At 44.7% G+C, this 26,885-nt stretch overlaps 1 protein-coding gene across 1 annotated transcript in view; it reads right to left on the reverse strand.

Annotated features, from left to right (window-relative positions):
- Window positions 1-26,885, reverse strand: part of LOC121545177 (GTP cyclohydrolase 1) — a 47,334-nt gene that overhangs the window by 4,054 nt on the left and 16,395 nt on the right. The window contains exons 2-3 of the mRNA XM_041855632.2: window positions 16,458-16,567; window positions 8,484-8,539 (exon numbers count right to left, since the gene is read on the reverse strand). Of these exons, the coding sequence (XP_041711566.1) occupies window positions 8,484-8,539; window positions 16,458-16,567 (166 nt within the window). The remainder of the gene's footprint in view (window positions 1-8,483; window positions 8,540-16,457; window positions 16,568-26,885) is intronic.

Consider the following 26,885-nt stretch of genomic DNA (forward strand, 5'->3'; position numbering starts at 1 on the left):
GCACATGCCAAGACCAGAGTGGGCACATTCGCTATATAACTAAACAATTCTTGCGACAAAATCAGTAGAGTACCGAATATATTAGATTTTTTATTTATAGGAATTTAACAGCAACAGTTATTATTATAATTTTTTACATTTTAGTCATTCACTTTTTATACTTTTTTTGTGCACTATGTCATCACACGCAACCTTTTATCTGCAACTTGATGGAATTTGATGGAAACATCTCTGGTGGGAAAATGCACATATTGCTTTTATGCAGATTGTTTTAATATTTGCATGGAAATCTGTCACCAATTGGATCGAAACTTAGCTACTGACACTGACAACCAGTTGCAAGTCCCAACCGCCTGTGAGTCAACGTGAGTAGGAGAGCGGCGGGTCACGCTAGCCTCGTCATAGTCTGACATCCCTTCCCCTTTGACCCAATGCTCTTTTCCAAACATGACCTCTCCTAACGCTGCAGCTCCGTCACTCCGCGCAGCAAAATGCCACAGAACAAGAGGATTACGAAGACTTTCAAATAGGCGGATGCATCGATATGAAGGTATAAAGGTGTTGCATCCATCTCAAAGAAGCTAATTTGTTTTTTGGGGGATGCAACTCTGAGTTCACTTCATAGAGGCCTATACCTCAAGTGTACTCTACAAAATAAAAGTATTGCAGGTGTAGGACAGCCCAGCCCCAACGTGACTCTTTCCACTGTATGCAATAATTCCCTTGGTGTTGTCTTAGGAAGTCAGTCTTCTCTGCATGATCTCACCAACCCCCTCTTGTCTCACCTCTGAGAAGCAGAGGTTCTGCTGTCTTTATACCCTGTAGGTCTGACATCTGATTAGAAGTTAACTCAACAGTAATTCTATTGGCCAACTACTCAGATGTTATAAAGGGGTCTCAGATTCATTGTCTCTTTCTCTTTTTTTGTTCCAGACCTGCGCTGGTGAGATACACTGTCTCTTTCTTTCTCTCTCCACCCCAGGGACTTGGGGCATGGCCTTTCAGGCTATGACTCACTGTATCTCTCTCTCGCCCTCTCTGATCATGCCTAGAATAATGCTTTGTAATGCTTGTTAATGCTTTGTAACTTAAGCTTTATGCCTTGTATGTGATTTCAGTCATTTTACAAAGTAATTAAATACACTTGTATTTAGAATTTCATTCTCAGACATTTCTTGATTACCTATTACTATAACTCAACTTTAGTCTCTTGCATATTGCTAAATAATCTTTATGGAGTCAGATAAACATTTTAATAGGCTAATTACATAGTCTTATCATGGGTCGCATGTGAGGTATATATGATATACACATATCAAATATTACCCCACTACAGTGACTTCTGACTTGATATATCTTACGGATACTTTGGACTAAATTTGAGTTTATTCCATTAGAGTCCCCGATACTTAAGTGATAATGCCCGAGAAGCCAGTGTTTGGAGGATATATTGGTACAGGTGTTGTTAGGCCCGAGACGGCATTATCACTTTTATACAACGGGTTACCAACATATTCAAATAATATATACAGTGAGGGAAAAAAGTATTTGATCCCCTGCTGATTTTGTACGTTTGCCCACTGACAAATAAATGATCAGTCTATAATTTTAATGGTAGGTATATTTGAACAGTGAGAGACAGAATAACAACTAAAAAATCCAGAAAAACGCATGTCAAAAATATTATACATTGATTTGCATTTTAATGAGGGAAATATGTATTTGACCCCCTCTCAATCAGAAAGATTTCTGGCTCCCAGGTGTCTTTTATATAGGTAACGAGCTGAGATTAGGAGCACACTCTTAAAGGGAGTGCTCCTAAATCTCAGCTTGTTACCTGTATAAACGACACCTGTCAATCAGATTCCATACTCTCCACCATGGCCAAGACCAAAGAGGTCTCCAATGATGTCAGGGACAAGATTGTAGACCTACACAAGGCTGGAATGGGCTACAAGACCATCGCCAAGTAGCTTGGTGAGAAGGTGACAACAGTTGGTGCGATTATTCGCAAATGGAAGAAACACAAAAGAACTGTCAATCTCCCTCGGCCTGGGGCTCCATGCAAGATCTCACCTCGTGGAGTTGCAATGATCATGAGAACGGTGAGGAATCAGCCCAGAACTATACGGGAAGATCTTGTAAATGATCTCAAGGCAGCTGGGACCATAGGCACCAAGAAAACAATTGGTAACACACCATGCCATGAAGGACTGAAATCCTGCAGCGCCCGCAAGGTCCCCCTGTTCAAGAAAGCACATATACAGGCCCGTCTCAAGTTTGCCAATGAACATCTGAATGATTCAGAGGAGAACTGGGTGAAAGTGTTGTGGTCAGATGAGACCAAAATCGAGCTCTTTGGCATCAACTCAACTCGCCGTGTTTGGAGGAGGAGGAATGCTGCCTATGACCCCAAGAACACCATCCCCACCGTCAAACATGGAGGTGGAAACATTATGCTTTGGGGGTGTTTTTCTGCTAAGGGGACAGGACAATTTCACCGCATCAAAGGGACGATGGATGGCGCCATGTACCATTAAATCTTGGGTGAGAACCTCCTTCCCTCAGCCAGGGCATTGAAAATGGGTCGTGGATGGGTATTCCAGCATGACAATGACCCAAAACACACGGCCAAGGCAACAAAGGAGTGGTTCAAGAAGAGGCACATTAAGGTCTTGGAGTGGGCTAGCAAGTCTCCAGACCTTCATCCCATAGAAAATCTGTGGAGGGAGCTGAAGGTTCAAGTTGCCAAACGTCAGCCTCGAAACCTTAATTACTTGAAGAAGATCTGCAAAGAGGAGTGGGACAAAATCCCTCCTGAGATGTGTGCAAACCTGGTGCCCAACTACAAGAAACATCTGACCTCTGTGATTGCCAACAATGGTTTTGCCACCAAGTACTAAGTCATGTTTTGTAGAGGAGTCAAATACTTATTTCCCTCATTAAAATGCAAATAAATGTATACCATTTTTGACATGCATTTTTCTGGATTTTTTTGTTGTTATTCTGTCTCTCACTGTTCAAATAAACCTACCATTAAAGTTATAGACTGATCATTTCTTTGTCAGTGGGCAAACGTACAAAATCAGCAGGGGATCAAATACTTTTTTCCCTCACTGTAGATGTGTGTGTGCTATGAGTAAAGTCATTGCCTTGTTTCTCACAGAATGGCCTTAGAACTTTCACCATCGGTATGTTAGATGTTACTTCAAGAATTGTTCTTGATTATTTCAAAATTCTGGTTCTTTTGTTTATTTTCTAATTTTCAAGGCAAATTCATTTTCTCTCAAGGGGAGGAGAGTTTTTGAGTTTTATTTTCAAATATACTGTCTTTATGATGCAGTGATCTTTCGTATATTTTGCTGTATATTCATCTGACTGACTTGATAAAACCACATCTGAAGTTGCTATTGACCAATCCAATCAGATCAACAGACTATTTGATGTTCACTGAAATGTGAATTAATGTCTTCATGTACCTTTTAGTTCTGTGTTTTGCTCTTACAGAAATGATTAGGAGCATTCCTTTCTAGCTTGCTTGCAGGAAGGTGTTACCTAAAGACATTTGCATATCTAAAGAAGACAATGCTACCTGCCATAAGGACACTTCTGAAGTGATGCTGCTAGGACCATGAACCCCTGAGTTGAAGATTGTACTCTTCTGTCTGATGCAGAATTAGATATGTTCAAGGGAGGATTATGTAGGGAGGCCCCCAAAGTGACTCTTTACACTGTATGCAAAAAAGTCCTTTGTGTTGTTTTAGGAAGTCAGCCATTTCTGCATAATCTCAGCAACTCCCTCATCTCACCTCTGAGAAGCAGAGGTCCTTTTGTCTTTACATCCTGTAGGTCTGATATCTGATTAGAAGTTAACTCAACAGTAATTCTATTGGCCAACAACTCAGATAATAATAATAATAATAATATGCCATTTAGCAGACGCTTTTATCCAAAGCGACTTACAGTCATGTGCGCATACATTTTTACGTATGGGTGGTCCCGGGGATCGAACCCACTACCCTGGCGTTACAAGCGCCATGCTCTACCAATTGAGCTACAAAGATGTTATAAAGGGTGTCAGATTAATTGTCTCTTTCTCTTTTTTGTTCCTGACATGCATTGGTAAAATACACTCTATCTTTCTTTCTCTCTCCGATAAACATTTTAATAGGCTAATTGCATAGTCTTATTATGGATCGCATGTGAGGTAAATACCCTCCTGTAGCTCAGTTGGTAGAGCATGGCGCTTGCAACGCCAGGGTTGTGGGTTCGTTTCCCACGGGGGGCCAGTATGAAAAATGTATGCACTCACTAACTGTAAGTCGCTCTGGATAAGAGCGTCTGCTAAATGACTAAAATGTAAAAAAATATACAGTGCCTTCAGAAAGTATTCACACCTCTTGAGTTATTCCACATTTTTTTTGTGTTAAAATTGATTGAATTGTCATTTTTTGTCACCAATCTACACAAAATACTCTAATGTCAAAGTGTAAGAAAAATTATAACATTTGTAAAATAAAAAATAAAAAACAGTAATATATCTTGATTAGATAATTATTCAACCCCCTGAGTCAATACATGTTGGAACCACCTTTGGCAGCGATTACAGCTGTGAGTCTTTTTCTGGGTAAGTCTCTAAAATCTTTGCACACCTGGATTGTACAACATTTGCCCATTATTATTTTTACAATTCTTCAAGCTCTGTCAAATTGGTTGCTGATCATTGCTAGACAACCATTTTCAGGTCTTGCCATATATTTTCAAACAAATTTAGGTCAAAACTGTAAATCGGCTACTCAGGAACATCCACTGTCTTCTTGGTAAGCAACTCCAGTTTAGATTTGGTCTTGTGTTTTAGGTTATTGTCCTGCTGAAAGGTGAATTCATTAATCTTCCAGTGTCTGGTGGAAAGCAGACTGAGCCAGTTTTTCCTCTAGGATTTTGCCTGTGCTTAGCTCCATTCCGTTTCTTTTTTATCCTGAACTCCCCAGTCCTTAAGGATTACAAGCATACCCATAACATGATGCAACCACCACTATGCTTGGAAATATGGAGAGTGGTACTCAGTAATGTGTTGTATTGGATTTGCCCAAACATAACACTTTGTATTCAGTACAAAAAGTAAATTGCTTTGCCAAACATTTTTCAGTATTACTTTAGTGCCTTATTACAAACAGGATGCATGTTTTGGAATATTTTTATTCTGTACAGGTTTCCATCTTTTCACTCTGTCAATTAGGTTAGTATTGTGGAGTAACTACAATGTTGTTGATCCAACCTCAGTTTTCTCCTATCACAGTCAAATCCCTACGCGGTTTCCTTGCTCTCTGGCAACTGAGTTAGGAAGGACGCCTGTATCTTTGTAGTGACTGGTACCCTTTACAGACAGACTTTACGGTATTTTGCTTGGAGAAAAAAAATCTGCCAATGTTTTTTTGAGCTTAATTCATACAGTCCCATTTTTACCCCCTTCTTACCGGGATAAGCCTTTTGTATCTCCTGTGCACATGCCGGTAAGTTTAGGAGTGGGAGTAGAGAAAGAAATCCATTATTCATTTGTTTTAGGCAGGTCCTAAGAAACATTATAAGACTAATAAAATGTATTTTCAAAAGAATAGAATGGCATTTTGTGAGTTGAATTATGTTACTGGTCTGTGCAGCCTACATGCTACATGGCAGTGTCATGCACATGAAATCAATAGTTATTATGTTCATTAAAGAGACAAGACACACTTAGGCTACCCTGATCACAGTCAACACACACATATTTTATAGTAGGCTAAGAATGATGAAATATAACAGAATAAAATACAAATAATATTTTTCCCACACAACTTGCGTCACGGCAACGTGTGGAACCGCTGTCATATAAAAAAGTGATATTTTGAAACAAAGCCCAAGGCAAGCCCATACTTTTTAAATCCACGTTTCATCTGTTTCCTACCCTCACTCCGCTGTGTTAGGGAGCAGGCATAGACTATAAGGTCTGACATTGAGAGTATCTTCATCATACCAATAGAAAATAATAGCAATCTATATTTTCAAAAGCATGTGAGTCTCGTGTTCACATTTCACAACCTCCGCAGGCTTTTGGAGTTGCCTTTACATGATCTAGCAAAATAATAGGCCTACACTTGATTTAGGCTACATTATTGCATGCTAAATCGTTCTGATCAGTGATGCATGAGCAAACAAATAAGATGAGCTATACCACCTCCACTTATTTGCCCAGCCAGAGAATTAACCAAATATACAAACGGAGATTCAGTGAAAAAAATCACATTAATATGATTAATATTAATCCACTTGTTAAGCTACATAACATGCTGGCAAAATGTTCTGATCAGTGCTACTAAATGAGCCAACTAGACAAGATGATCATTAGCAGCACTCACCTCAACTTCGCTTACATTTCTACAGCCTAAATGTAGCCTAACCAATATCCAAATGGAGATTCAATGAAAAGAAAAATCGGACATTGGTTGATTTATCAAGACGAGTTCCCAGCTTGTCTCAAAGCAGCGCGAAATGGTGCAGAAATAGTTGAACACGCGGGTAAGCTACTGCTTCAAATGTATTATAACAATTGGATGACTTTTGGAGTTTTAGTAGGCAACAATTTGATGCCTTCAATTGCATTAGCTTACTTCATTCCAATATCTTCGTCATTGAGTGATATCTATTCGTTATTTATGGGTCCATCCAGTTGTGGTTAAGAAAACAGTGCATGTGGTGGGCTATGCGAAGAGATGGATGAAGTGACATGCCTCGCAAAGTTTACAACTGGCAGGAGGATAGTAATAACGGGCACTGTCTAGCAACCACTAAGAGCTTAAGAGTGTAGCGCATGCCAATGCCACCTCAGCATTACAGCTACATTTCATACTAAGCCGTACGCAGAACTTTACCACAATCATGACTAGGTCGGTTGGCGGAAATAAAAGTAGAGGCTTTGTCGCCGGCAGTAGCTTTCATATGTAAAGAAAAGTTGGCAGGATGCTTAAGTTAGCAGAAAAACATCTTAGTTTGAAAGGTGTATGGGTGTATTGATACATAATTTGAAGTGTAATTAATATCTTCACCATGTTTAAAGGGATATTCAATGTCAGAATTTTAATTTTTACCCATCTACCTTCTTTGTGAGGCATTGGAAAACTTCCCTGGTCTTTGTGGTTGAATCTGTGTTTGAAATTCCCTGCTTGACTGAGGGACATTCCAGATAATTGTAGGTGTGGGGTACAGAGATGAGGTAGTCATTCAAAAAACACTTTTACTGCACACAGAGTCCATGCATCTTACTATGTGACTTGTTAAGCACATTTTTACACCTGAACTTATTTAGGCTTGCAATAACAAAGGGGTTTAATACTTATTGACTCAAGACATTTCAGCTTTTACATTTTAATGAATTTGTAAACATTTCAAAAAACCTAATTCCACTTTGACATTATGGGTTATTGTGTGTAGGCCAGTGACACAAAATCTAAATTTAATAAATTTAAGATTCAGGCTGTAACACAACAAAATGTGGAAAAAGTCAAGGGGTGTGAATACTTTTTGAAGGCAATGTATAATATGCACATATCAAATATTACTCCACTATACAGGTATTGTCAATCACATCACTTGAAGGTATCTTTGTCATTTGGAAATATATTGTGTTATGTGGTGTGTGTGGTCTATGTGTTTGTGTAAGCACTGGAGTATCAGCTTGTGTGCTAACAGAGTGTGTGAGACCATGTGCTTAAAGTGTGCATGCGTGACTGTCTGCGTGCATGCCTGGTGAGATGTCCGTGGAAGGGGCTCAGGTATTGGGGTCAGGTGGAATCAGAGTCCTCTCTTGTCACTTACACACTCCTTCTAATGAGTTTACGGCTCCGTGAGCAGCCTCTCCACTTAAACAGCCCCACCGTAAACACTAGCGCTATGCTAAAACTATGCTATTCGAATGCTACACCCTAGAAGCTAATGTACCGCTAACCCACTAAGCCCAGGACCAGCTCACTCTGGGTTACAACATGAGTCAGGCTCTTAGTTCAGACTCATCACCGCTAAGTGTTCTAGTTCCTATTATTTAATAGGTGACCATACTGTACTGCCTGAAGGACTCTTGAGGAACAGGTTACATATTCACACATGATGATACTGCACGAGTCTAGGTAATCCCAATACCTTCAATATCACAATATTCAACCTTCCTGTTATGATTTTTCTGTTATAGGAATTCGGGAACCTTGGGTGGTTCCCTGGTGTATTGACAAGAATTTCAATAGCTAACGATACCTACACACTGAAGAAGGATGTTAAATCGAAACGTCTGGGTATGCTATCCCCGAAGCAGTAAACATTATTTTGAAAAATTGAAAAATTAAGTAAGGTTTTTGCGACATCTTTTTGTGTGCAGAGTGCTGACCCATTAAATGTTTTGTCATATCTCTGACAACAATAGCAAACAAACTGTTAAACTGTCCATACTCTCTTACCTGGCCAGCTTGCTGAGGCCCAGCACCCTTTTGTTGGGGAGGTAGCCTATGTGGACCTGGGGGAGAGAAGAGAGACCATGTCTGTCATTAGTGATGTCCAAGGTCCGCATTATAGCATATCCACAACCACAGACAGCAAATCATGTTGCCCCAAATCCTGCATTTCCCAAGACAGACCCAACTGGTATGTCAATGTACAGTACACACTGAGTGTACAAAACATTAAGAACAGCTTCCTAATATTGAGTTGCACACCCCCTTTTGTCCTCAGAACAGCCTCAATTTGTCGGGGCATGGACTCTACAAAGTGTCGAAAGCATTCCACAGGGATGCTGGCCCATGTTGACTCCAATGCTTCCCACAGTTGTGTCAAGTTGGCTGGATGTCCTTTGGGTGGTGGATCATTCTTGATACACACAGGAAACTGTTGAGCATTAAAAACCCAGCAGCGTTGCAGTTCTTGACACAAACCGGTGCACCTGGCACCTACTACCATACACCGTTTAAAGGCACTTCAATCTTTTGTCTTGCCCATTGATGTTGAGATGTGTCTGTGACTTGAACTCTGTGAAGCATTTATTTGGGCTGCAATCTGAGGTGCAGGTAACTCTAATGAACTTATCCTCTGCAGCAGAGGTAACTCTGGGTATTCCATTCCTGTGGTGGTTCCTCATGAGAGCCAGTTTCATCAAAGCGCTTGATGGTTTTTGCGACTGCACTTGAAGAAACTTTCAAAGTTCTTGTCTTAAAGTAATGTCTTAAAGTAATGATGGACTGTCGTTTCTTTTTGCTTATTTGAGCTGTTCTTGCCATAATATGGACTTGGTCTTTTACCAAATAGGGCTATCTTCTGTATACCCCCCTACCTTGTCACACCACAATTGATTGGCTCAAACGCAATTAAGAAGGAAAGAAAATTCCACAAATTAACTTTTAAGATGGCACACTTGTTAATTGAAATGCATTCCAGATGACTACCTCATGAAGCTGGTTGAGATAATGCCAAGAGTGTGCAAAGCTGTCATCAAGGCAAAGGGTGGCTATTTGAAGAATCTCAAAAATAAAATATATTTTGATTTGTTTAACAATGTTTTGGTTACTACATGATTCCATATGTGTTACTTCATAATTTTGATGTCTTCACTATTATTCTACAATGTAAAAAACAGTAAAAATAAAGAAAAACATTGAATGAGTAGGTGTGTCCAAACTTTTGACTGGTAGTGTACCATGTCTCAAGGCTTCTTAAATCTGTCTCCGCCCTTCATCTACACTGATTGAAGTGGATTTAACAAGGGACATCAATAAGGGATCATAGCTTCCACCTGGGTTCACCTGGTCAGTCTGTCATAGAAAGAGCAGGTGTTCTTAATGTCTTGTATACTCAGTGTATCTCAGTGGTTGACTGTGGTTGACTGTGTTATCTCGCTAAGCTAAAGCCTAGGCAACACGAGCCTTCAGGTCTCATGCAAGGTTACTCATCACACAAACATTTTGAATTATATTGGGGACCCATCATACAGTATGAAGAAGGCAAGCTAAACATTTGCGTTCCACCTTGACAGGCGTGGTAAAGACATGAATCCTAAGAGGAGAAGACAAAAGGCAACATTATCTAAAGGCCATCGGAGGAGTGCAGGGGAGGTAAGGGAGTCCCGTCTGCACCGTGGATAAATAAGCAGCAGATAAAAGATTTGAAGCGGATCAAGATCTAGACTCTCCTCCACATCCAGCTGGTGAGCCTGCTTCTGCGCATAACTGGAAGGCTATGTGGCCCACCCCTCACCCTCCATCCTCCATTCAAATGTCAGCAGCAATTTGATGAAATGGGCTGAGTGAAAGGGCATGCATGCAAGGATTTATCCTCCTCTCCTCTCCCCCCCCCCCCCCTCTTTCTGCTTGGTTAGGATAAAGACGGCGTCATTGAACTATCTTGGTCCAAGCTCTTCAGCTTCTTCCTTTCGGCTCACTGCTGCACTTTTAAAAAGCGCATTTCTGAACTGGGTAAAAAAAAAAAAAAAAAAACCTTCACTTCACTTCAAAAAGAGGGGATTTAAGTTTTATTAAAAGTAGGGTTCAGAGATGGGTTTCGTGGTTTTTCAAAGGTATGCCGTGTAAAAGTACGCCTTAAAGCCAATCACAACGAAAAACAATATCAACTTGTCGCGAGGTGATGACAGACACTAAAAGCATTATTAAAAGACAACTGACTGACTGGACACGAGATGAAAATGAAAAAAAACGGTGAGTCATTATCGCACTCAGCGAGCAGCATGGATAGATGTGATAAGCAGCGTGGATAAGAGGTGACTAGCGCTTGTGACAACGACAGGGAGCTATCAGCGGGGGAAGGAGATGAACGGAAACAGAGTGGCCTTCTGACAGCCAGCTGCTGACAAACAAACACACCACAAAGAGAAAAACACCAGTGTGTGTGTGTGTTTGTCAGTCTGTGTGTGTCTCTTTGTGTGTGTGTGTGTAACGATTGTTCCCGCTATCATCATGGCCCATTTGCAGGCGTGAAAGGGATGTGAAAGTATAAACTGCCTCCCTCTTTGTCTTAAATGGCAAACACCTGCAGGGTAAGATGAGGGGAGAATAGAGGGGGAGGATGCTAGGTCTACGGTACTAAATGTCAAACAGGAGAATTTCCAGAGGCAAGCGTGTCTCACTTGAATCCCCGCTAATGGGATTTCAGCTGATTTGCGTGGCGTTCCAAATGGCACCCATTTCCAAATATAGTGCACTACTTTTTACCAGAGTTCTATGGGCCCTGGTCAAAAGTAGTGCTATAGGGTGCCATTTGGAACACATCCTTGGTCAGTGCTGCAGGCCATTTTTATTTACCAGTTGTTTAATCACAGCTGGGCTCAATTACAGACTCATAAGTGGACAAAGAAAGCCTTTATCAGTAGGTTACTCCTTTCACAATTGTGGTGATTTTAGCATGTAAATCTCCACAAATTGTTAGGGCCTACATAACGCTGTCTTTTCAGCACCATGGAGTGAATCCTTACCACTGCTACACCTGGCTATCAGCGGAGCCTTGTCTGGCAGCGAAACAGTTCATTCAGCCTAATCTACTGCCTCTTTAAAAAACATAGCTGATATGGCTGACTTGCTTAAACAAATGTGGTTTCTACTGACAATTGAGATGTACAAACTATGGCATAAGGGAACGACGAGCGGATAAGAGGCACTCCGTAATTTCGATTAAGATTAATGAGCAAGCTAGGACGGACGTAGTCAATATAACTATTTGTTCAGCACTTTTGAAATGTACAGCGACAGAATTCAGAACATGGGCCATTCTTACAGTATTCTCCCTGTACACCAAGTCAGAACCGTAGGATAAATAAAGGGGGCTTATAAGCAGACAATGAAAGCTCTTCCATCATTCAATGATTACATTTCTCTAAAACAGGCTATTGGCTACATGTGCACCACCAAGTCAGAACTGTAGGCTAAATTATGAGGGGGCAAGGGCACAAATGATTAGGGTGAGGCACATGGGCTATTAACAGCTTACTACACAACATATACTTAGTATTACTTTCTTAGCTACATTATACATATCTCCCTGGCAAATGACATCATTTAAGCAGCAGCCTACAATACATTTCTGGACTCACCTTGTTGTGCTGTGCTCACTTGAACAGGAAGGTGGCGCGGCAGTCCATGTGGGCAAACTTTGTCATCAAACTTTATCATCAAAGTCTGGCATTCTCTGGATTTATGGTGCTTTGAAGACAACTGGGAACTCGGAAAAAAACAAGGTTGAACCATGACGTCAGTGATTTTCAGGTTGGAGCTCTAGAAAGAGGCCTGAGTTTCCAATTTGGAATTCCGAGTTGGATGACCGTTCTAAACATATTTTCCCAGTCGCAGCTCGTTTTTTTCAGAGTTCCCAGTTATCTTGAACTCACTGAAGAACGAGATTTCCCAGTTCCGAGTTTCCAGTTGTTTTGAACGTGGCAGAAGTCATGCTGGATTGACAGCATGGCCAATGCCCATGGTGTTGAATGTTTATCCCTTTAAGTTTGGAAAAGAGACACTTAAACCCAGACTTGGACCACACACCCACTCCACTGAATAGCAGGCTAATGATTACTTTGCAAAGCTTGCAGTTAGCCACTGATTCCTTCCAAACCACTCATTGTTGAATTTGTGATTTCAAACTTGTTGTGTAATGTTTATGTCCAATGGCCGATGAGCACCGACACGTTTTATCTATAATTTCTCTTCATATGACAAGGATTGAAAAGGATTTGCCAGTAGATTGTCCACGTGATTCATGATGATGACTGCTTGTCTAGCTTGCTAGCTAAGATTTTGAAAGTATGATGTTGACATGATCAGTCCAATCAAAGCTATGGTAGATATAACGTGATTTGACGTCATTTTATCTCAAAACTGAATGATGGGTCGCCACTGGGAATCATTAGCCAGTATGAAAATGTATGCACTCACTACTGTAAGTCGCTCTGGATAAGAGCTTCTGCTAAATTACTTAAATGTAATGTAAATGGAGGGGGTTGGATAGAAAATCCACAAACCCTCCTGACTTCCACATGACCACTTTCAATGATTTAACATACAGTATTACCCAGCAGGCAAAACAGGTTCAAAGGACTTAATCATGACATCTTTTATGACGTCATGGTCAGGTTGTTTACTGGTTGTAAAAGGAATTCAAAATACATTTTTATCTGGTTGTAGCAGAGACCGTTAGGTTGTAATCTCGTTATATGACGTCTTCTTAAAAAACATTTTTATCGCTTTGGTACTATTTTCACAAGTACGTTGTAACATTTCACAACTCTTAGTTCAAAACTCAAAACAGATATCAAAAAGGCTTCTTTTTTTTGGTGACATTTTTATTGACTAAAGTACAACACACAAAATCACACAGTAACTTTTTCACCAAACCTAATCAGTGTTTCATCTAGTAATACGTTTCATATAAAGTAATTTCCTTTCACAATGCAATGCTCACAATACTTTTCATATGATTCTCTTCTCATATGTTTAAATACATTTGACCATCACCTAATCCTACTGTGCTTAATGGTTAATCACTTAACCATTTGGTAAACCTATAGATGTATTTTGAGAACCACAGATTTTTTGTGTGTGTTTGTAAAGTATAAACATCTAAATTAAATGTATGATACATGATAACCATACATAACGACTACTTGTTATTGCTAATTGATTTCAACATGGAGCAGGATAGACAGCAAGGGAGAGGAAGACATCAAAGAGCTCAAGGTGCCCGTCAGAGAGGTGGGCATGGGCCACATCAAAGAGGTCAGAGAGGTGGGCATGGGCCCCATCAAAGAGGTCAGAGAGGTGGGCATGGGCCCCATCAAAGAGGTCAGAGAGGTGGGCATGGGCCCCATCAAAGAGGTCAGAGAGGTGGGCATGGGCCCCATCAAAGAGGTCAAAGAGGTGGGCATGGGCCCCATCAAAGAGGTCAAAGAGGTGGGCATGGGCCCCATCAAAGAGGTCAAAGAGGTGGGCATGGGCCCCATCAAAGAGGTCAAAGAGGTGGGCATGGGCCCCATCAAAGAGGTCAAAGAGGTGGGCATGGGTCCCATCAAATTGGTGGACATCAGAGAGAGGGAGGCAGACGGCAGGGAACTGTTGTCGTTGACCATGTGGTAAACAGAGGACTTACCATGGCAGAGGCTGCCACATTAGTTCACCCCAATCTGAAAATATCAATTGTCAATTCGATCATGAGAACATTTCGCCAAGAAAACGGGTAAGTCTGCAGAATATGCACAATGCTTTACCATTACATATACAGTAAATTACATATTGTAATTAATGTAAATTCACAAAACATGTTACAGTATTCTTACAGTATGATCTATTGACAGCATACTCTGTTCTACCCTCAGAATTGACACCTTTGCCAATGTGGCATCCATCTGCCTACCAACAGTCGCCCGCCTTTTGAAGAGGCACCAGGTATCTATGAAACACATTTACCTGATGCCTTTTGAGAGAAACAACGACTGGGTGAAACAACTGCGGGCCGAGTATGTTCAGGTACCGCTCTATATACTGTATTACTGTTACTATTTAATGCACATGCTACTTCACAATATCATATTGGAACTATACTGTAAAATAACTAACCAAAATATATTTTTAGAGGGTGATGGTGCTTGATACTGCTGTGAACCATCACAAGCGTATCTTTGTTGATGAAGCGGGCTTTAACCTGGCCAAAACTCAGCGCTTTGGGCGGACGGGCAACCGTCCAAGTGCCTCGACAACGTCATGCAGCTATCTCTGAAGATGGTGTGGTAGGAAGTAGGCCATTACTACAACGCTGCACATCTCATTGTGTTTCTCAATGAAATTGAGCAGGCCTGTCAAGGTGAAGGGGTCACCTATGTCATTGTGAGGGACAATGTCAGGTTCCATCATGCAGAGGTGTTTCAGGCATGGTTTCGAGCACATCCTCGATTCGTGACCCTATACCTGCCCCAATACTCTCCTTTCCTCAACCCTGTAGAGGATTTTTTGTCAGCATGGTTGGAAGGCGTTCCATCGCCATCCCCAGCATGCCACTCTCCTTCTGGCCATGGATGAGGCATGCAGCGACATCAATGCAGATCAATGTCAATCTTGGATTCGCCATGCCAAAAAGTTTTTCCCGCGGTGCATGAACAATGACAACATTCACTGTGATGTGGATGAGAATTGATGGCCAAATGCTCAAGACAGGCTTGATGCAAATGAATGAATGAATTTAATTTGTTTCATTTAATTTGTTGCAATTATATAAAAAAAATGTTTTGCATAAATGATAATAGAGGATGTGTTCATTGATCACACATTGGATAGATATTATGGAAATTATAAATTTTGTTGGTAATGTAAGTGTATTGCCTAATGTGAAAACTGTGTAACCTATTGTAATTTCCAGTACTGTAGCATATTACTTTCAGCACCTTTTTTTTTACCCCTTTTTCGTGATATCCAATTGGTAGTTACAGTTTTGTCCCATCGCTGCAACTCCTGTACGGACTCAGGAGAGGCGAAGGTCGAGAGCCATGCGTCCTCCGAAACACGACCCTGCGAGGCAGCACTGCTTCTTGACACACTGCCCGCTTAACCCGGAAGCCAGCCGCACTAATGTGTCGGAGGAAACACCATACAACTGGCGACCGTGTCAGCGTGCATGCGCCCGGCCCGCCACAGGAGTCACTAGAGCGCGATGGGACAAGGACATCCCGGCCGGCCAAACCCTCCCCTAACCCGGACGACGCTGGGCCAATTGTGCGTCGCTTCATGGGTCTCACGGTTGCAGCCGGCTGCGACACAGCCCGGGACCGAACCCGGATCTGTAGTGACGCCTCAAGCACTGCAGTGCCTTAGACCGCTGCGCCACTCGGGAGGCCCACTTTCAGCACTTCTAAGGGTGATTTGAAACACGTATCTTGCATTGTTTGCTATTGGATTAACTGGTAGTTAAAATGACTAAATTGAAAAGATATCATTATGTTGTGTTTTGGTGATTAAACCAATGTTCTCATTACATTTCACAATTAACTTATATTTTTAATCAATGGTTGTGTGGTGAGATATTTTTACAATCCAAATGAATGCACAATGACAGGTTTTGAATGAAAGACTGGCTGCGTTATAAGTGTGACCAGTTTGGAGTTTTGTACTAAGAGTTGTGAAAATGTACCACACACTTGTGAAAATAGTACCAAAGCGCAAAAATAAACTGTAATCAGAAAATAACATTATGTACCAAATGTCTCCCATTGAGTAATGTACCTTTTCGGTTACGTGTGAGGAAGCCAAACTAGAAGAGATTCTCCATAACTGGTGATTAAATTGTACACCTTTGGACTGGTGTGGGTCTGGGGTGCAGATAGGGGCATAGGGGTGTGTGTGTGTATGTGTGTATGTGTGTGTGTGTGTGTGTGTGTGTGTGTGTGATCTTACCCTGCCAAAGATGGGCACCAGGTGGTGCTCGCACATGGAGAACATGTCGATGTCCTTCACGATCACCATCTCATCGTGGTCCTCGTCGAAGATGGCATCGTTCAGCACGTCTGCGGAAGCAAAAGAAAATGAGAGTGAGACAGATGAGTGCGAGGGCCATCGAGTCGACGCCATACAGCTCCAAGACACTCGACGAGACACTCAACAGACGAGACAGCCCAACCTTTCTGATTTTCTCTATTTTTGCACATTTTGGACACTGAACGTTATCAGCTCTTCAACCAAAACCTAATATTAGATAAAGGGAACCTGAGTGAACAAATAACACAACATCTTGATACTGTCACGCCCTGGCTCTGGGGACTCTAGTATGTTGAGCCAGGGTGTGAGTTTTCATGTGTGTTGGTTCTAGTTGTTGTATATCTATGTTGGCCTGGGTGGCTCCCAATCGGAGACGGCTGTAGCTCGTTGTCTCTGATTGGGAGTCATACTTAGGTAGCCGTTAGGCATTCATTCATTGTGGTTTCTTGTTCCGTGTTGGTTCGTGTATGTAACCAGGGACGTCACGTTTTCGTTTTGTTGTTTTGTTCGTGTGATCATTATATAAATAAATATGTTCGCATTCAACGCTGCGCCTTGGTCCTCCTCTCTCACCGACGATCGTGACAGAAGAAACCACCAAGACTGGACCAAGCAGCGTGTCCAGGAGCCATCGCCAGGGAGATCTCTAGCAGATCTCCTTCGCCTCCTCGACTGGGTCAAGCCGGGTGAGGAAGAGAAGGGCTTGACATGGAAGCAGAAGGGCGAAAGGCTGGCGAGGGACATGGAGACCTGGTCCACGGGTAGGAGAGACGCCCAGACATTTTTTAGGGGGGGGCTAACGCCGTGGACGACGGGCCAGCAGGAGACCGCGGCAGAGCGGCCCAGCGGGTTGGCAGAGGAGGCCGCCAGGTTACGGGGGCCACTGGTCGAAGAGGGGATGGAAGGTGTAGAGGCACGGCGAGAGGTACTGGGGTGTGTTACCAGTCCGGTCCGGCCCATTCCAGATCCCTGCGTAGGACCAGTGGTGTGTGTCCCCAGTACGGTCCGGCCTGTTCCTGCTCCCCGTACCAGGCCAATGGTGCGCGTCGTCAGCCCGGCTCGGCCCGTTCCTGCTCCCCGCACCAAGTCAGTGGTGCGCCCGTCCAGCCCGGCTCGGCCCGTTCCTGCTCCCCGCACCAAGTCAGTGGTGCGCTCGTCAGCCCGGCTCGGCCCGTTCCTGCTCCCCGCACCAAGTCAGTGGTGCGCTCGTCAGCCCGGCTCGGCCCGTTCCTGCTCCCCGCACCAAGTCAGTGGTGCGTTTACGTCAGCCCGGTTCGCCCGCTCCTGCTCCCCGCACCAAGTCAGGGGTGCGTTTCGTCAGCCCGGCTCGGGCCGTTCATGCTCCCCACACCAAGCCAGTGGTGTGCGTCGTCAGTCCGGCACAGCCCGTGCCTGTTCCACTGGTGCCTGGTTCAGCACGGGTCTGTAACGATCCCGGCAGTCTGAGTCGGGTCCTGTCTGTGGACTAGTTTTTTCTGCTCGTGATCTCCAGTTTCCCGAGGGTTCTGGAACGCTCCGGGGAGCTCTCTTGATTTCCGCACCTGCATCCCATCAGCAATCTGCACACCTGGTCCTGATCATCACCCTTCTTAGGCTCTGGCCTAACATCCATTCCCTGCCGGATCGTTAGCCATGAACAGTAGGTTTACCAGAGTATCAGTCTTAGAGCCTAGCGTTAGTTTTGTTGTTTTTGCACCTTGTTGTTTACTTACCTCCGTTTTGTTCCATCTGCAGTCACCCGTCCGGAACCTTCATCCAACCTCTGCCTGGTGGTCGGGCGGCTGCCGACCCCATGATGGGATCAACCACTGCACCCCCAACAACTAATCTACGCCGCCCGCTCTGTTCCCTGGATTATTCAGCATCACTCTTGAATTGTAAATAAACACTCACCTTCGTTTCAACTTACCTTGTCCTGGTCTGCTTCTGGGTTCTGGCTTTGCAACTCGTGACAGAACGATCCGGCCAGTAATGAACCCAGCGGACCTGGACTCTGTTCGCCATGCCATTACCCAGCAGGAGAAGATGTTGGGCCATCATAGCACGGTACTACAGGAGATCGCGTTGTCAGTTCGGAACCTTTCTACCGGTCTGACGGAGGTCCAGAACCAACGCCAGTTTCCGGTGGAGGATCCACTACCGGTTTCACCCATCTCGCCTGCCGCTTCTGGAGCTGTGTCCTTCCGTGAGCCCAAGGTTCCGACGCCGGATAAATATGAGGGGAGCTGGGAAGATGCCGTTCCTTCCTTATGCAGTGTGGATTAGTGTTCGATCTACAGCCCTACTCTTATGCCACAGACAAGGCTAGGATAGCCTTTGTGATTGAGTTGCTGCGTGGTCGGCGCTGGAGTGGGCTTCAGCCGTTTGGGAACGACAGGATCCCTGCATGGCTTCATACCAGGGGTTCACGGCCGAGATGAGGAAGCTCTTCGACCATTCCGTCCGAGGGAGGGACGCAGCTAGGCGCCTGTTTTCGCTTCGCCAAGGAACTTCGCAGCGTGGCCGACTTCGTGATCGAGTTCAAGACGTTGGCTGTGGAGAGTGGGTGGAATGAGGAGTCTCTGCAAGCGGCCTTTTACCAGGGTCTGTCGGAGCAGCTCAAGGATGAGTTGATCTCCTATCCGGAGCCTAGTGACCTGGACAGCTTGGTAGCCTTGTCTATTCGGGTGGATAATCGAGTCCGAGAGCGAAGGAGGGAGAAGCAATGGGTTCCGTCCCAACCGATCAGCTTCTCAGGTTCCAGTCGGGTCGTCAAACTCGCGCGGCTCGCTAAAGTTGGGAGGACTTTTAGCGAGCCAGTTTCGACCTCTCAATACCTCTGTCAGACCCCGTTTCCCGGCTACCCTTATGAACAGGAATCAGAGCTTAGCGATTAACGCTTTTATCGATTCAGGTGCCGATGGAAGCTTTCTAGATGCCGAGTTGGTGGAACAGCTGGGGCTTTCCAAGGAGCAATTGCCGGAAGCCATTGAAGCTACCACTCTGGACGGCAGTAGTCTGGCACGTATCACGATGAGGACTGAACCGGTTAAGATGCTGTTGTCGGGGAATCATTCTGAGATGATTTCATTCTTCATTCTGCCGTCTTCCCATGTTCCTCTGGTCCTTGGATACCCCTGGCTGAAGGAACACAATCCCACGTTCGATTGGGTGACGGGCAAGGTAACGAGTTGGAGCCTTGATTGTCATGCTAACTGTCTCAAGACTGCCTGTCCCCATTCGGTTCCCAGTCAGGTGATTGAGGCTAAACCCCCAGATTTGTCCCTGGTTCCCGAGACATATCACGATTTGGGGAAGTTTTCAGTAAGCAGAAGGCTCTGTCACTCCCTCCCCACCGACCATATGATTGTGCCATCAACCTGTTCCCTGGAGCTGTCTACCCCAAGGGAAGGTTATACAGTATCTCCCGACCTGAACGTGAGGCTTTGGAGACCTACATCAAGGAGTCCCTAGCTGCTGGTCTCGTTCGTCCCTCGTCATCACCCCTGGGGGCAGGATTCTTCTTTGTGGGTAAGAAGGATGGCTCTCTTCGACCGTGCATTGATTATCGGGGGTTGAATGACATCACGGTCAAGAACAAGTATCCCCTGCCCTTGATGAGTTCTGCCTTCGACTCCTTACAGGGTGCTACGGTGTTCACCAAGCTAGACCTACGCAATGCGTATCACATGGTCCGGATCAGAGAGGGGGACGCAGTGGTTGACGGGTTTCAATACACCGATGGGTCACTCGAGTATCAGGTGATGCCGTTTGGACTGACCAATGCTCCAGCGGTATTCCAGAGTATGGTGAACGACGTCCTGAGAGATATGATCGGTCTCTTTGTGTTTGTTTACCTGGATGACATTCTGATCTTCTCGAAGGAACCTTCCGACCACGTCCAGCATGTCCGGCAGGTTCTGCAGCGATTGTTGGAGAATCGCCTGTTCGTGAAGGCCGAGAAGTGCGAGTTTCACGCCCACACGACATCCTTTCTCGGGTACATCATCTCCAGGGGAGAGATTAGGATGGACCAGGAGAAGGTTAGAGCGGTTCTGGAATGGGCCCAGCCCGGTCACGAGATTGCAGCTCCAGAGATTTTTTGGGGTTTGCGAATTTCTACCGCAGATTCATCCGGGATTACAGCCGTGTGGCCGCTCCGTTAACTGCCTTGACTTCCAGTATCAGGACCTTCAAGTGGAATCCGGAGGCGGATCGAAGGCGTTTCTGGATTTGAAGAGGCGATTCACCAACGCACCGATTCTCTCTCAACCGGACACGGCCCGTCAGTTCGTCGTTGAAGTGGACGCGTCTGATGTGGGAGTTGGCGCCATCCTGTCGCAGCGATGCTCCACGGACAGTAAACTCCATCCCTGCGCCTACTACTCTCGTCGCCTTTCGCCTGCGGAGAGGAATTACGATGTGGGTAACCGGGAGCTTCTCGCGGTGAAACTTGCCTTGGAGGAGTGGCGCCACTGGTTGAGGGGCGGAGCAACCGTTTATTGTCTGGACTGACCACAAGAATCTTGCTTACGTGCAATCGGCTAAACGTCTCAACTCCCGTCAGGCCAGGTGGGCGTTGTTTTTCGGACGATTCAAGTTTTCCCTGACGTTCCGACCTGGATCTAAGAACGGCAAGGCGGGACGCCTTGTCCCGGATGTTCTCCAAGACGGAGGAGAGTGGGTCCAAGACCGAGACAATTCTCCCCCGGAACTGCGTCGTGGGAGCAGTTATGTGGAAGATTGAGGAGGAGGTGCTGGCGGCCCTTCGGACTCAGCCCGGTCCCGTAACGGTCCACCCGGTCGGTTGTTTGTGCCTGAGTCGGTTCGTCCTGCTGTCCTCAAATGGTCCCACGCCAGCAAGATGGCTTGTCACCCTGGCGTGGCTCGGACAATGGCGTTTCTTCGCAGACGTTTTTGGTGGCCTGCCATGGCCGAGGATACTCGGGGTTTTGTTGCTGCCTGTCCAGTGTGTGCGCAGAATAAGAGTACCAATCGGCCCAGCTCTGGACTACTTCACCCCCTTCCTATTCCCCGGCGACCATGGTCGCATCTGGCCCTGGACTTCGTCACTGGGTTGCCCGCTTCTGAGGGGAACACGGTCGTTCTGACTATCGTGGACAGATTCAGCAAGTTCGCCCACTTTGTGCCAATTGCCAAGCTTCCCTCTGCCTCGGAGACGTCCGAGATCCTGGTTAGGGAGGTTTTCAGGGTCCACGGGTTGCCCAGTGATATCGTTTCCGACCGTGGCCCTCAGTTTACCTCTGCTGTCTGGAAGTCCTTCTGTTTGGCCATTGGAGCTACAGTCAGTCTCACATCTGGTTTTCACCCCCAATCCAATGGTCAGGCGGAGAGAGCCAACCAGAAGATGGAAACCACGCTACGCTGCCTGGTCTCTTCCAACCCCACCTCCTGGGTCTCTCAGTTGCCTTGGGTTGAGTATGCCCACAATACTCTCCCCTACATCTGCCACTGGGATGTCTCCCTTCCAGTGCCTGTATGGCTACCAACCTCCCTTGTTCCCTTCTCAGGAGAAGGAGCTCTCAGTGCCCTCTGTTCAGGCCCATATTGGCCGTTGCCACCGGACCTGGCATCGGGCCAGAAAGGCACTCCTTAGAGTTTCGGACCGGTATCAGCTCCAGGCGAATCGTCGCCGGATCCCCGCTCCCACCTATACCATCGGAGATAGGGTCTGGTTGGCCACACGGGATCTTCCGTTACGGACTGAGTCTAGGAAGTTGTTACCAAGTTCATTGGTCCGTTTGTGGTGGAGAAGGTGATCAATCCAGTGGCAGTTCGACTCAAACTACCGAGGACGCTCAGAGTCCATCCCACCTTTCATGTCTCCTGCCTCAAGCCGGTTTTCCTCAGTCCTCTGTTGCCTCCTCCGCCTCCTCCTCCTCCTCCTCGGATGATCGGAGGTGGTCCTGCCTACACGGTGCGACGAATCATGGATTCCAGACGGCGGGGCCGGGGTTTCCAGTATCTCGTGGACTGGGAGGGGTATGGTCCTGAAGAGAGGAGTTGGATTCCGCGCGACAGATCCTAGATGCTGACCTCATCCGTGACTTCTACCGCCTCCATCCTGGCGCTCCGGGAGTCCGCCCGGTGGCGTTCGTCGGAGGGGGGGTACTGTAACGATCCCGGCAGTCTGAGTCGGGTCCTGTCTGTGGACTAGTTTTTTCTGCTCGTGATCTCCAGTTTCCCGAGGGTTCTGGAACGCTCCGGGGAGCTCTCTTGATTTCCGCACCTGCATCCCATCAGCAATCTGCACACCTGGTCCTGATCATCACCCTTCTTAGGCTCTGGCCTAACATCCATTCCCTGCCGGATCGTTAGCCATGAACAGTAGGTTTACCAGAGTATCAGTCTTAGAGCCTAGCGTTAGTTTTGTTGTTTTTGCACCTTGTTGTTTACTTACCTCCGTTTTGTTCCATCTGCAGTCACCCGTCCGGAACCTTCATCCAACCTCTGCCTGGTGGTCGGCGGCTGCCGACCCATGATGGGATCAACCACTGCACCCCCAACAACTAATCTACGCCGCCCGCTCTGTTCCCTGGATTATTCAGCATCACTCTTGAATTGTAAATAAACACTCACCTTCGTTTCAACTTACCTTGTCCTGGTCTGCTTCTGGGTTCTGGCTTTGCAACTCGTGACAGGGTCAGCTGCTTCACGCCGGAGCTAGAGCAATCCGCACCACCAGTGTGCAGTCCAGCTCCGGTCAGCAGGGCCAGACCGGACCAGGGGTACTTTGGGGGGTTAGAGAGCGAGTGGGGATCATGCCCGGAGCCGGATCCGCCACCAAGGCGGAGTGCCCACCCGGTCCCTCCCCTGTGGTATTTGGTTGGCGCGGTCGGAGTCCACGCCTTTAGGGGGGGGTACTGTCACGCCCTGGCTCTGGGGACTCTAGTATGTTGAGCCAGGGTGTGAGTTTTCATGTGTGTTGGTTCTAGTTGTTGTATATCTATGTTGGCCAGGGTGGCTCCCAATCGGAGCCTCGTTGTCTCTGATTGGGAGTCATACTTAGGTAGCCGTTAGGCATTCATTCATTGTGGTTTCTTGTTCCGTGTTGGTTCGTGTATGTAACCAGGGACGTCACGTTTTCGTTTTGTTCGTGTGATCATTATATAAATAAATATGTTCGCATTCAACGCTGCGCCTTGGTCCTCCTCTCTCACCGACGATCGTGACAGATACTTCTTTCATTTATTTAATAAACAAAGTTATTCAACACCCAATGCCGCCGTGTGAAAAAGTAATTGCCCCCTTACACTCAATAACTGGTTGTGCCATCTGTCGTCGCAGCGGGAAAATAATGCTACAGCAGGAGGATTTTAATATCTGAACAAATATTTTGAATCGCCGCCAGGGGGCAGCTGGAAAAGGTGTTTTCAAGGGTTTTTCTTTATATTTACTATTTTCTACATTGTAGAATATTAGTGAAGACATCAAAACAATGAAATAACACATATGGAATCATGTAGTAACCAAATAAGTGTTAAACAGATTCTTCAAATAGCCACCCTTTGCCTTGATGACAGCTTTGCACACTCTTGGCATTCTCTCAACCAGCTTCATGAGGTAGTCCTCTGGAATGCATTTCAATTAACAGATGTGCCTTGTTAAAAGTTAATATGTGGAATTTATTTCCTTCTTAATGCATTTGAGCCAATCAGATGTGTTGTGACAAGGTATGGGTGGTATACAGAAGATAGCCCTATTTGGTAAAAGACCAAGTCCATATTATGGCAAGAAAAACTCAAATAAGCAAAGAGAAACGACAGCCCATCATTACTTTAAGACATGAAGGTCAGTAAATCCGGAACATTTCAAGAACTTTGAAAGTTTCTTCAAGTGCAGTTGCAAAAACCATCAAGCGCTATGATGAAACTGGCTCTCATGAGGACCGCCACAGGAAAGGAAGACCCAGAGTTACCTCTGCTGCAGAGGATAAGTTCATTAGAGTTAACAGCCTCAGAAATTGCAGCCCAAATAAATGCTTCACAGAGTTCAAGTAACAGACACATCTCAACACCAACTGTTCAGAGAGGACTGTGTGAATCAGGCCTTCACGGTTGAATTGCTGCAAAGAAAGCACTACTAAAGGACACCAATAAAAAGAAGAGACTTCTTGGGCCAAGAAACACAAGCAATGGACATTAGACCGGTGGAAATCTGTCCTTTGGTCTGATGAGTCCAAATTTGAGATTTCTGGTTCCAACCCCTGTGTCTTTGTGAGACGCAGAGTAGGTGAACGGATGATCTCCGCATGTGTGGTTCCCACCATGAAGCATGGAGGAGGAGGTGTGATGGTGTGGGGGTGCTTTGCTGGTGACACTGTCGATTATTTATTTAGAATTCAAGGCATACTTAACCAGCATGGCTGCCACAGCATTCTGCAGCGATACGCCATCCCATCTGGTATGCGCTTACTGATACTATCATTTGTTTTTCAACAGGACAATGACCCAACACATCTCCAGGCTGTGTAAGGGCTATTTTACCAAGAAGGATAGTGATGGAGTGCTGCATCAGATGACCTGGCCTCCACAATCACCCGACCTCAACCCAATTGAGATGGTTTGGGATGAGTTGGACCGCAGAGTGAAGGAAAAGCTCAGCATATGTGGGAAATCCTTCAAGACTGTTTGAAAAGCATTCCAGGCGAAGCTGGTTGAGAGAATGCCAAGAGTGTGCAAAGCTGCCATCAAGGCAATGGGTGGCTACTTTGAAGAATCTCAAATATAAAATATATTTGGATTTGTTTAACACTTTTTAATTTACCTCATGATTCCATATGTGTTATTTAATAATGCTTCACTATTATTCTACAATGTAGAAAATTATCAAAATAAAGAAAAACCCGGTGTGTCCAAACCTTTGACTGGTACTGTATGTTGAAGGGAAGCAATAGGAATAACTTTTTTTTTTAAATAATTTCTTATTATACCAAATAAGGCAACACTTTACTTGACAGCCAGTGTCATAACATGTCATGATATGTCATAACAGCTGACATTACTTGTCATAACCTGTCATAATATGGTCATAACACTGTCATGACCCATATATTTACACCTGTTGTGACATACATTGCGTTATTTTATGGTTGGTTAAGACACCTACATAAAAGTGTCAAAACCCACATTTATTCAAATTATTTTTTTCCCTGCTAAGAAGTTTCCTTTTGTTTGAAAGTTTGTTTCTTAAATCGTTTGTTGATGTTGTTGTAATGAATTCTTTACAGTCATGTTTTTTCATCATATTTTAAATAACTTGTCGAAAATACACTTTATGACACTGTCAAGAAGCATTATGACCATCATAATCATATAAGCCAGATAGGCCTATCACGTACATGCCCTTATATCAGTCATCAGTCACAAAGAGGGTGTCTTGTCCTGCTCCTGAAATCTGCTCCTGCATTCATCCCAGTCATCAGCAACAGAGCATTGGGGTAGGTGCATGTCTGACATCAATGTGTGCGCAATTACAATGACAATTGAATATGGTCAATAAAAAAAAAAACACGATATAACATAAACATACTTTTGACACGTAGGCTTTGGTGTAATGGAATGTTTTGCCTTGTGTGGTAGGTTTTGTGGATTTTGACACTGTTATGTAAGTGTCATAACCAATGAGTGCAAACTTGAACTTTGTGAATATTCTGTGCAATTTCCAGCATGCATTTACTGTGAACTTTGAGGCTGTACCCTCTTTAAGTTACAGTTTTAACAGTGGCCAAGTAGACTACTGTGGCTATTCGATCATCAAAAACAAATTCCATAACATTTTAACATAGAAATACCATCAAAAACAATGGAGAAAAACGCATTCCATAACATTTTAACATGGAAATAGCTGTTATATCATTCAGCCTACAGTAGCAGCCAATGTGTGGTGTTCAATGCCTACATTCCATGAGACTTTTGAAAATAATCATGCAGGGCTTGACATTAACCTGTTTTATCCACTTGTCTTTCAGACAAGGAGGTGACTGAAAATGTTGTGTTTGATGCAAGAAACCACTTTGCAAAATAAAAATCATTATTATTTCCATACCAGTATTACAGAGAATCAGACAAATTATGCTACGCTCTGCCTACTGGCTACTTAGCTTATTCAAGACGTCTCAAAATACAACACTTGCCCTTAAGACATAAAAAAAGCTCTTTAACTGACTCCCTTTTCAAAGATGGCTAGAAATGCACACATTTTGTGCTCTTGTTGGAAGCAAACACTCCCCCATTGTCTAGAAATTAGCTATAACTGGGCTAAATGTGCACACGTGGCTACATGCAGCTCTCACTTTGATCTCAAAACAAGCATATCTACTCGTGACCACTGTCGCCTAAACACAGT

Source organism: Coregonus clupeaformis, chromosome 29, assembly GCF_020615455.1.
Source record: "Coregonus clupeaformis isolate EN_2021a chromosome 29, ASM2061545v1, whole genome shotgun sequence".
Classification (NCBI taxonomy): Eukaryota; Metazoa; Chordata; class Actinopteri; order Salmoniformes; family Salmonidae; genus Coregonus; species Coregonus clupeaformis.